General features: G+C 39.5%; 1 protein-coding gene across 2 annotated transcripts in view; it reads right to left on the reverse strand.

Annotated features, from left to right (window-relative positions):
• Positions 1-12,389, reverse strand: part of LOC131352320 (chitin synthase chs-2-like) — a 30,208-nt gene that overhangs the window by 15,193 nt on the left and 2,626 nt on the right. The window contains exons 5-19 of one of the 2 annotated variants that reach the window (XM_058388325.1): positions 12,225-12,314; positions 11,988-12,146; positions 11,717-11,891; positions 11,524-11,625; positions 11,028-11,169; positions 10,370-10,570; positions 6,609-6,893; positions 6,334-6,513; positions 4,217-4,616; positions 3,898-3,932; positions 3,736-3,800; positions 3,540-3,650; positions 3,234-3,451; positions 2,246-2,333; positions 1,018-2,116 (exon numbers count right to left, since the gene is read on the reverse strand). The exons of the other annotated variant lie outside the window; for it this stretch is intronic. Of the exons in view, the coding sequence (XP_058244308.1) occupies positions 2,006-2,116; positions 2,246-2,333; positions 3,234-3,451; positions 3,540-3,650; positions 3,736-3,800; positions 3,898-3,932; positions 4,217-4,616; positions 6,334-6,513; positions 6,609-6,893; positions 10,370-10,570; positions 11,028-11,169; positions 11,524-11,625; positions 11,717-11,891; positions 11,988-12,146; positions 12,225-12,314 (2,362 nt within the window). The 3' untranslated portion in view covers positions 1,018-2,005. Of the gene's footprint in view, positions 1-1,017; positions 2,117-2,245; positions 2,334-3,233; positions 3,452-3,539; positions 3,651-3,735; positions 3,801-3,897; positions 3,933-4,216; positions 4,617-6,333; positions 6,514-6,608; positions 6,894-10,369; positions 10,571-11,027; positions 11,170-11,523; positions 11,626-11,716; positions 11,892-11,987; positions 12,147-12,224; positions 12,315-12,389 lie in introns of those variants that run through there. 2 annotated transcript variants of the gene reach the window in all.

Genomic DNA, 12,389 nt, shown 5'->3' on the forward strand with positions numbered 1-12,389 from the left:
ATCTAACAGCAACAGACACTCCCCTATCTACATCAACAGGTCTGAAGTAGAGTGTGTCTCCAGCTTTAAGTTCCTGGGTGTCCACATCTCTGAGGATCTGTCCTGGCATCTGAACACCTCAACTCTGGTTCGGGAGGTGCAACAGCGTCTATACTTCCTAAGGAGACTGAAGAAAATTCACCTATCCCCCAAGATCCTGACAAACTTCAAAGCTGCATCATTGAGAGCATCTTGACGAGCTCCATAACAATGTGGCATGGCAGCTCCACGGTGTGCGAAAAGAAATCACTGCAAAGGGTGGTGAAAACCGCCCAACGCATCATCGGCACCCAATTACCTGCCACTGAGTCTCCTCACCACAGTAGATGACTGCACAGAGCACACAAAATAATCAAGGACTCCTCCCACCTGAGTCATAAACTGTTCAACCTCCTTCCATCCAGGAGGAGATACAGGTCCATCCTCACCAGAACCAGCAGGTTTAGGGCCAGTTTTTTCCTTCAACCATAAATCTACTGAACTCTACACTACACTGCTAGGACACTCATGTCTTACTACACTCACCACTTTACAGTTCTGCTCCACCCTGTACATTCTGTTAATATAATATTTTTCACTGTTATACATTCTGTTATATACATTCTCTCTCTGGTATAATATAATATTTTCTCACTGTGTAATATAATTAATGTACATATTGTCCATTTCATAGATACACCTAGTTTTTTAATCTATCTGTCTTTCTATTTATATACATTTATATATACTATATTTATACATACCATATACTATCTGTATATTCACTGTTATATATTATCTGTTATTGTTGTACATACATTGTACATAATGCACACATTTGTAGCACAATTATAATTACACCTGTCACTTTATCTGCTGTAAATACTACCTGCACATACTTTTCTATACACACTCTGACATAGCCTTATTTATCAATGTACATATTTACATATTTATCTGCACTTGTTCATTTGCACAATTTCTACTATTTGCACTTCTGGTAGATGCTAAACAGCATTTCGTTGCTATGTACCTGTACTTTGCAATGACAATAAAGTTGTATCTATCTATCTATCTATCTATCTATCTATCTATCTATCTATCTATCTATCTATCTATCTATCTATCTATCTATCTATCTATCTATCTATCTATCTATCTATCTATTGTGGGAGTAATTTTTGAATGGTTTCAAATCTATCTAGATGTACACAGTATGTGTATTGTTGCTCTCTCATTGTGCTCTTGTCTTGTCCCACTTTTCTCAGCAGCTTCAGCCATGGACAATGTCAAGTACTGCTACAGTGTAAAGTGATTCCCATTGCCTTCATGGCTGGGCTAGCCCCAAGCTTCTGGTTGTGTAATGCGGAATGGCATAGCAACATAACAAGACATTTCCAACTCTAAGAACACAAAGCAGAAACATGGTTACAGAGAAGACATGTTTATTCTAATAAGCAAAAAAAGAGAGCAGGAAGACAGAAATTCACATACTGGTGTTTTCAGCATGGTCAAGTGATCAGTGAGTCATTTAATTATGTGATAGATTAATTGAGTCTTGAACCAATTAATAAATCAGAAGAAGGAATTAAATATCAATCAATGAAGTAGCCTATTAAATAGCCAGTACATTCACATTTGCTGCACCAAAATATGAGAGGAGGACACAAGGTGAAAGAGCTACAGTCTGCTGCATTTACGAAACAGATGAGACATCATCTGGCTGAACAACCAACACCCAGATACACTATCCAATAGATTTCTAGTGTGCCTAGAAGTCTAGTATATGTATAGTACATACAGTAGGTGCAACCATATATTATAGGTGCATCTCTATCTTAGTCTATTGGATTGTATTCTAAATAAATGTATTTTAAATAACTATTTTCTTTCTTGTATGTTTTATGTACCGTAATGCATTCAACAGATAGAATTAAGATGAAGAGCATTCTTCCACTGAGGTAAGCATGGTTTCTGTTTTGACATCTTATAATAAAGTTACTCTTGAGATCTCTCCTTTAGCAGGTGGGTTCTGTTCATATGAAGCCATTTCCAGCGGTGTGCCAGGCTGAGCATTGGATTCTGACGATTCAGGAACCTATAGGAAAACATAATCAACATCTTTTCCTCTTTTTTTTTTAAATCATATTTTTTTGTATTAGTTTTAAAATTTGAAACGAATCCCTTTAAATTCTACCAAAAAAAATAAAAAAAAATAAAAACATACCGTTTTGTCATGATTGGATTCAGTTGATTTCCTAACAGCTTTAATCTCAGTGTCAATGTAGGCCACAAAATGGATTAACGTGTAGATTCTAAAAACATTAACAACAACAACAACCAAATAAGATAAAATATAACAGAATTTTTTTTAAAATCGTTTTTCTTTGGGTATGTAGGGTGTTTGTTCTGCCTGACCTTGGTGGAGTTGCATTATGAACATGACTAATGTACGAACTAGAACTAAAGCATTTAGAAAATATGCTGGAGGGTGTTAAGATGCACAGGATCCACCATTTAATACAGCTAAGCAAATGCATAAGTCCAACAGTACATCCACCCAAACAAGTGACTGGATAATTCCAAAATTTTACAAATTTCATTAAAGAGCTTGTAAAAATAAAAAAATAAAAAAGAGGCAAGCATAACGGCAAGCCGGATATACACAAACTGGCACATGGGTTTGGAGAATAAATGCTACTTTGTCAACTGTATCACAAATCTAGTGGCACATTTGCTGTAGACCCTCAAGGAGATAATGCCCATAAGATAAATAGAATGTACTTTAGGGAGCATCATAAAGAGGCTTTACTCTAAAAACAAGTTACCCAACTGAGTAGAAGTGATTCTGCAAGCATACTCTACTTCACTGTCACTTCTGAAAAAATCTGTTAAAGTATGTGTTCAAACAAGACCAAACTTTAACTTTTAAGTAATGCCTCATCAATAAATTTTAAAATATGATGTAAACATTTGAGTATGTAATTTCAGAATTAATTTTCATTTGATTACAGGAAGAAAAACATCACTTAGATTGACATGGATGACAATTCTAGCATTAAAAGCCTAATTTTTAATAATAATAATAATAATAATAATAATAATAATAATAACAATAATGGGAGCGTTAAACATACATTTTATGTTTTACGCATGTTTAGTATATGTAAAATATAATTTTATTTAAACCATTAGGTAAAACTAGAAATAGTTACCTGTGATAAAGCATGGCGAAAAATTGCATGAACAAGAGCACCGCAAAGCTCAGGAGAAACATCAGTGATATTGGATCAACAGAAAATGTTTCGCCTTTTGCAACCGTCCCATTTGGATAGATTTTTGGAATAGCCAAGGAGACAGGTTGGCCGATGGTTTGGAGAAACAAGGTGGCCATCAACCAAAGAGCATTGCAGATGAAGAAGACAAATGTCACCTAAATAAGAAAATAAAACTAGATCATTTGTAATTCCACATTTTGCTTTGAATACTGTATGATGTCTGCATACTCTATACAGTCACACCTTGTTTCTAAGGTCTTTGAGCTCTTCTGCGATTTTTTCCTGTTGCTCTTTGTTTTCTTTAAGAGGTTCTAAATACCGTTTCTGCAGCTCTTTCCAAAACTCTGTTTCATCCTAGACCATCAGAAGAAAAATATGTAGAATAAGGTCCAGGATAAAATAGAAATTTTTGCAGCCTTTTTGAAAACATAAATTCTACCTCTGAGAGTGTGTCCTGGTGAAGGGGAAAATCCTGAGAATTTTCTTGCAGTTCTTCAATCCAGCCTTAAAATATTTATGGTTTAAATAGAATTGGGTAAAAAAAAACATGATTATCCTTAATAAAGAACAAAGCAAATTTACTGTAAATATTTACACTTACTTCTAGGAGTTTGTAGTGTGAAGTATTTATTTGAACTGTGAATAGATTAAAAAATAACTTTAGATTTAGATATTGTACAACATGAAAATAAATACAATACAGTCTTATGGACATATGTTTTTATTTTAGATTGGCAGAAAGCAAGATCCAGATATTGTACTTAAAGTTGTGGAAAAGTATGGTGATGGCAAAAATTCGAATCATATATAACTAAAAAATGTGTTCTAAATACTGTCATAATTCATTTCTGTCATTTCAAATGACTCATTCTGATGGGATTAGGAAAATCTTTTTAAAAATTATGTGGTTTTTTTTTTACCTTTCAGTTTCTTCAGAATCCATGTGGACTGTATGATCTTGCTCCTCTGACACTACAGATTTCAGCAGTGGCTCAGTTTCAATTGCAGTGTCACTGTTATTCCAGCAGGGGCATTTACAGCATGCTGCCTGTATAACCTGCCTCTTGATGGCGCTCACTGCTGTGGTTTCCGCTTTGCCACCAGTCTCTCGTGTCCCCCATGAGACATTGTTCATATTCACAATGGAGTAAATAGAAAGCAGGAGATAGCCACTGGGTATACAGAGGAAATATAGAACCCCATGGATGAGCAGAGAAAACTCCTGAGGGTGAAGAGCGGCTGTGATGAGGTACAGTAGAGTCATGCTAATCAGAAACAGGCCACTGGGGGTCATAAATGTCTGATTCTTCACTATGTCTCCTATAGAGAGAACAGTACAAGGGGGGGGGGGTCAATAAAATTCTGGCATGTCTGCAAGGATTTTATACCTGTTTTTTGTTTAGAAAGATGGCAGTTATAGATGTGAACAATATGTGATCATTTGTAAAAAATAAATAAATAAATAAATAAATGAATAAATGAATAAATAAATAAAATAAAACCCATCTTGTGAAAAATTAACACGTGAAAATAAATAAATCATTTAAGAATCAAATTTGGAAAATAGACGAACATGTAAACACATGTAACACAATCACAAGTAAAAATAAATTAATCAAAACAAATCATGCGCAACAAAAAAACCCACACAAAAATATATGTATTGTAAAACTCTTGTAAAAATACATGAATCGAGTGGAAAAATCATTGTATGTAAAAACCATGTGTAAAAATGTACATGTGAATGTATTGTAACAACTGGATGATTCATAACTACATTATTCATGTTTGACGTTTGTGTGAATTTGCTGTAAGGGCAATCAGAAGTCGTAACATTAAGCTACTATGATGGCTTCAACATGCGCTTCACCTGTGGAGACTTCACCACCGAATGGCAGAGGCTAGAGGTGGGCAGTGTCACTGACTGCATGATTTCAGTGATCTTGTTTTCGGCAGTGATAAACCTTCTCATTAAGTCAGCAGAGAACTTGTGGCGGGGTGCAGTGTTAGTGAGTGGGATCCAGCAGGTACCTATAAGAGCATTTATGGATGACATCACCATCATGGCAAAATCAGCACCTGAAGAGAGATGGATCTTGGAGGATCTGATTGAGCTCACCGATTGGGCAAGGATGGAGTTTAAACCTGAAAAGTCCAGAAGCCTGGTATTGAGGAAGGGGCGCATTCAGGACCGGTTCCCTTTCAGGATCAAAGATACCATCATCCCAATGGTTCAAGAGAGACCAGTGAAGAGCTTGGGGAAGTGGTATAGGGCAGACTGTGAGGGAGATAATTATCCAAGTAGACACCTGGATGACATCCTTAGAGAAGAGCAGCCTACCCGGCAAATATAAGTCCTGGGGTTACCAACATGGGGTACTTCAAAGACCTCTCTGGCCTTTGCTTGTTTATGAGGTATCTGTCTCTGCCGTCGAAGGATTGGAGAGGAAGATACCTTAAACACCTATTTAAGGAAGTGGCTGGGTGTCCCAGGAAGCTTCTGCTCCATTGGTCTGTACAGCACAGGAAGCAAGTTGCAGCTGCCAGTGACATCAGTGCTTAAGGAGTGTAAAGCAACGTCACGCCAGGCCATGATGCTGCAAGACAGCAAGGATGAAAGAATATGCCAGGCAGACATTGTGGTCAGGACAGGTAATAAAGGGTCAGCCAGCAGAGCACTAACGGTGGCTGAGGATCGACTGCAGCATGTGGACAGTAGCTCAGGGCAGGCTTGGACTGGGTTACTTCACCAGAACAAACTGGATCTGTTGTCGAGCCGTCCCAAGGTGTCATGGGCTTAAATTGGTGAAACACCAAGGAAGGAGTGTACCCATCTAATAACTGGCTGCTTGAAAGGAGGAGAGGAGTGATGCCACTGGCTCACAGTAGGAGCAGGGCCAAGTACCTGTAAAGGTGGGCCAGTTGCAATGGTCCCATTGTATTATGCATACATACATACAGTATATATATATAAGTTCTGTAAGGGCAACCAGAAGTCATAACATTAAGACTACATCAACAAAGAAAACAATATTACCTATGATGGAGAGAATAGTTCCGGTCATGAGGAACGCATACAGAATGCTCATGACTGCTGCTATCTGGATTTGGGTGTCAGATTTCAGCTTGAAGCACAGTGCCAGGTAGATTGTGGGAGGCACTGTGGCTGCAATGAGAGCAACCTTTTGTTCCATATTTACTATAAAATTAAAGCTTCCTGCAAAAGACATTACAAATGCCAAGGGTTATTACACACAAGAGAGAAGTAAAATATGTTGGATATTTTTAGGTTTTTCAAAGAAATCTACTCACCTGCTATCATCAGGCAGATGGTGGCAGGTCCCAAAATGGACGCACCCATGCTGACAACCTGGTAAACGATGTAAGGTTTAGAGATAGAGCTGTTCCTCTTACTGGTCAAACCCCCAGAGCCAAGCAGATCAATGGTGTTTGCCATGGTGGAGGGACCCCAGCGCCGCCGCTGGTTGTAGAACTCTTTGAAGTCCTGTGGTGCGTTAGTGTAGGCATCTGATGCAGCATTATACTCCACTCTCCAACCCTGCTGTACTAAGAGAGTGCAGAGCCAGCGGTCCTCTCCTGGAATCACAATAGTGCAAGATGAAATTTTTACTGCTTATTAATCTATAACACTTAAACACTCAAACATATAATACACAATGCATTTACATTTGTTAATTCATAATTAATACAAAGTTCATTCTTGAGTCTATTTTTATTGTAATGCTGAAATAGTTTTATTAAAATTTTTAAATTATTATTTCTTTCTTTCTTTCTTTCTTTCTTTCTTTCTTTCTTTCTTTCTTTCTTTTTACATGAACAAAACACTAAAAATAGAGTATATGGGTATTTAAATCTGAAAACTTATACAGATAGCAGCAGTCATGCATTGAAACATCGTCAACTGCAATTCCACCACTGAACCATTAGAGGGAGTCATCACCAGAATGCTAACACTTCTGGGTCACGCTACGCTAATGTATTTTCCTGCTTACCAAGCCTGTTGTTTTCTCTGCCTGTTTGCCATGTTGTATGACCACTTTTTGTCTGTGACTTGCCCTTTTGTTTTTGTGATTTGGATTTGTTTGCCTTGTGGACTGTTTCCATGGACTTTGCCTGTTTTTTCTATTCTGATCTTCCCTGCATTTTTGGAGTGTTTGCACTCGGTTTCCTTTATTAAACTTCTGCCCATGGAATCTGCCGACTCCACATTACAAAACACTTCACCAGAGATGATTCCAGCAGAACTAACCTAACTTCAGGCTGTTGCCACTCATCAGGGAAAACTCTTGGAGGCCTACGAAGCTCAGCTAATGCCACTTCCGAACACCAATGCACATTTGCTACATGCATTACAAGCCCCCCCGTGTGCACCCAACTTTTTGAGAATGACTCTCTCTGAAAAATGTGATGGCTTGTAGAGGATTTCTCCATCAGTGTGAGATCTTCTTCAGTCATCAACCTGAGACATATGGTGAGGACACTATAAAATGTACTTTCCTTATGTCTCTCCTTACCAGGAGAGCACTGGACTGGGTGGTGGCCGTTTGGGACCACAAACCACATATCAGGGAATTCTTTTCACAGTTTACACAGCTCATATGCAAGGGTTTTGAGTATCCAGATAGAAGGTGCAACATTTCCTTGCAACTGCTACATCTACACCAGGGCACAGACACTGCAGCCGACTTTGCAGTGAAGTTTCAAACCTTGGCCCAAAGTGCATAGACTCATGTGGCCCTGAAAGCAGTTTTTTGTGAAGGATTGAGCTCTACCCTGCTAGCAGAGCTGGCTTGCCAGGATGATATGACCAATTTGTCATATTTCATCACCCTGTCGATTTGATAATCCCATCTTTGCCCACCACCAAAGAAGGCTGAAGCATCCACACTCAACCATTCTGAACTCATTTGGCTAGGAAAGGCACAAGTCACCTTGGAGAGATCCACACCAACCTCTGCCAATGTGAATCTCCTTGCTTCTTCTCACAGTCTGTTGCTTCCTGTGCAGATTAGTTTCACTAATGAAGCCCATTGTCTTTCAGCCTTACCAGATTCAGGATCTGAAGTAAACCTTATCCACCGTGACTAGTCGATAAACTATGCCACCCTAGTATGCCTTGATCCTCACCTTTGCAGATTACAGCAGTCGATAATCAATCTATTGGAGAGAGCTATCACACACACCAAACCACCTCCATCATCTTAGGAGTTGGATGAGTATATTGAGGAACCATTGAATGTGGGTTTCATCTGTCCCTCCACATCCAACGTTGGCTGCCAGCTTCTTCTATGTAGAAAAGAAGGATAGGGGGCTATCGCCATGTGTAGACTACCAAGGACTCAACGCTGTCACCATCAGATACCTGTATCCCCTACCTCTGGTCCCGCCTGCTCTTGAACAACTCTGGGAGGTGTGCATTTTCACAAAGTTAGATCTGAGGATCACTTATAACCACGTTCGATTCAAGAATGGGTCAAGTGGAAGACGGCATCTTTGTACACTGAGATTTAATTGAACATATACAAAGAGATTTGTCCACTGAAACTCTGCCATCTGAGGGTCCACCTAACAGTACGTGCCCACAAGCCTTTGGAGTGGGTACACACCTCCAGAAGCTTGGGCCACCCAGGTACTAACCGCATTACAACTGGTGCACAAGATCTTCTGGTGGCCATCCCTAGCTAATAATGCCAAGCAGTATGTGGACACATGCGCTGTCTATGCCCAGTCCAGAACTTCATGCTTGCAGCCAGTTTACATGAACCCCTGCCCATGCCAACACCCATGGTCGCACATCACTGTAGATTTCCTAATCAACCTCCAAAGTTCTCAGGGTCACACCGTCATCCTTGTAGCTGCGGACCAATTTTCCGAGGTGTACAAGTTGGTGCCACTCAAAGGGTTACCGACAGCTATTGAAATGGCCCAGAGTGGTATTAGTGGAGCATGTATTTCAAAACCTTGGCCTACCTGAAGACATTGTATCCGATCGTGGTACACAGTTTGTGTGCAGAGTGTAGTGGGCATTCTGCGAATGCTTGGGCATCAACATTAGCCTCACGTTGGGGTATCACCCCAGGTCTAACGGCCAAGCCGAGTGACTTATTCAGCAGCTTGGTTGCTACCTAAGGATATACTGCAACCAAGACCAAACCCGATGGAGTGAGTTCCTTCCCTGGGCTGAATATGCACAGAATTCTTTGATCAAGTCATTGACAGGTCTTTCCTGTGCGTCCTTGGGTACCAGCTGCCTTTAATCCTGTGGAGAGCCATTGGACATCCCTTTCGATACTATCAACCCTGCTCCACAAAGAGACAGACAGATCCAAAGCGTAAATAGTCCACTCTATCGTAGACTGAATATGATGGGCATGTAGACTACAATATCTGGTGGATTGGGAGGGATATGGCCTGGAGGAGCAGTCTTGGGTAAGTGCCAGCAACATCCTGGATCCAGCTCTGGTCACTAAGTTCCACAGCACTCACCCCAAACCCAGGGGGCGCCTCCAAAGAAGGAGAACACCAGGAGATGTTTCTAAGAGGGGGGGGGCTCTCTAACGTCAACAGCTGCAATTCCACTGTCCAACTGCCAGAGTGAGTCATCACTGGAATACTAGCACTTCTGGGTCACGCTACAACTTCACTTATTTATACTCTACTAATGCTATTGCACAACATGAAGTACTGTCTTTCGTGAAGCCTGTTGTTTTCTCTGCCTGTTTGCCATTGTGTATGGCGACGTTTTGATCTGACTTGCCCATTTGTTTTTGGTGATTTGTATTTGTTTGCCTTGCGGACTGTTTGTTACGGTTTCCACAGACTTTGCTTGTTTTTTCTATTCTGATCTGCCCTGTGTTTCTGGATTGTTTGCACTCGGTTTCCTTTATTAAACTTCTGCATATGGAATCTACCGACTCAGCATTACATTCATTCATAACAGCTGGAACTAAGAATGCACAGGCTTTGCTGTCATCTAGCGTGCAGAATTATCACAATTTAGCATTATGCCGTATTTATGCTGAATGTGTGAAAAAATATATATGAGCTAATACCTTGGTCGTATTGTACATGGTGAATGGCTTCTGTTGGTTTGGTGGTGTATCTCTTCATGACATTATCGTCCATGAGGGCAGCACCTCTGAAGAGACTAAAGCAACCAGGGCTACAGAGCACACAGCCAAACACATGCTCTGCTGTCTTCTGCAGCCAGTGGCCCACTGCATACTCAAATTTCTGATACCACACCATGGGCCCTTCATACACAATTTGAACAGGGATAAAGGTCAGTGACTTTATTAGCTCTCATGTAGTGGTGCTTTGTATCAGCACGTTAATGGTATCAACACCTACACACATTTTAAGGTGTACTTGAACATGTTGGATGAATAAGAATTTACACAAGGTTCTGGTAAAACATAAAAGCATGAGTTTGAACTAAAAAATCAGAAACAGAACAAGTGGGTCCTTCATACACAATTTGAACAGTGATTAAGATCAATAGGTTTATAAGCTGTTTTCTTTCATATTTTCCTACATACTATATGCTACTTAATGTTATCAGCATACTAGTGCTAGTACTATTTACTCATCTTTACAATTTGGACTTGAACATGTTTGCCAAGAATTTACACAAGGCACTGGTATTTCAATAAGACAAAAGCATAAGTTGGAACAAAAAAGAATAGAAACAGAACAAGTGGCTCATCATACCAGTGCCAGTGGGATGAATCCGGCCACAGGCAGCACCCACCTCTGGGTATAGTTTAAGTCTATCGATCAGTAGCATCACAGCAGAGGGCTGAAAATCTGTATCTCCATCCAGGGCCAAGATGTATGTGTTTTCTTTCTCTTTCTGATTCAGAAAAAGGCTAGGTATTAATAAATATACATCCAATAAATTCCACTTCAAGGGAATGTTTAGGTGAATCAGTGAATCTGGGAAAACTTGTTTTTGTTTGGATCTACTGTCTAAATCTTTCCATGACATTACAGCTACCAATGACAGAGGGTAAAGGCAAACATGTGCTTCCTTTGAGACACATGAAGCCAACATCCAGAATCTTTTTTAGCTGCTGCTCATGCACAGAGCAGCAGACTACACTTAGATGAAATTGCTATCTCTGTTCTTCCACAAACATAAGTTCAACGATATTAATGATATAAACATTAAGTTAAACATAATACCCATGACTACCCAGTTCCTTACCTTTAGATTATTCCTCAGTTCATCCACATGTCCACCATTCTCAAACATCTTCAAGTACTTGTTGTTGAGTCTCCAGCCAAATAGGTAGTATAAGTACATGATCTGTTTGAAATAGAATGTATTCAGCAAATTTTAAATCTTACAGTAAAACAGTGGAGTTAATTGACACCCCTGTACCTGCGTTGGAACTTACCTGGGACCATCTCTTTTTATGTCGAATCAGCTGTTTGTCCTTGAGGTGAACCATCATTGTATTGCCTTTAGGAAGCGTGTACTGCAGACGACCTCCATATGGTGTGCTGATGATCTTCTGCTGAGGGAGGCGGGGCTTCTTCTTGAATATACACGGGTCGTCCTCACTAAAAATTCTAACATACAACCAAACATGTACTGCTTTACTTTTACTCCTCATCTTTGTAATCATTTCCTTATTCGGTTAGAATATGTCATGTGGTAAAGCTTACGTGTAAACTTCTTTGATTACGTCCACTAAAGTCTCAGCATATTCGTTTACATGTCGCATTTTGCCATTCTGTACATCCTTAAAGGCATCGTCAAAGTAAATATGGAACTCAAAGTAAGCATCATTGTAGTTATTCATTTTTGGACGGAATTTGTCGAGCCTGGTCACAAATTGTTGTTTTTAGTAAAAAAATAATTTTATATCAAACACATTGCCATTTATATTCCACTAAAATTACCTGAACATTGAGATGAGTATTTTCATCATTTCATCATACGTTTCATGCCACATTGTTGCACACAAATAGACTGTCACTGGGCATTTTGACCTGAGGAGAAATACAGCAATGTTTAATGTTTGTTATGAATTTCAGTCAGTATATTTCATATAATATTTTGTCAGT

The sequence above is a fragment of the Hemibagrus wyckioides genome, linkage group LG04 (genome assembly GCF_019097595.1).
Source record: "Hemibagrus wyckioides isolate EC202008001 linkage group LG04, SWU_Hwy_1.0, whole genome shotgun sequence".
In the NCBI taxonomy this organism is placed as follows: Eukaryota; Metazoa; Chordata; class Actinopteri; order Siluriformes; family Bagridae; genus Hemibagrus; species Hemibagrus wyckioides.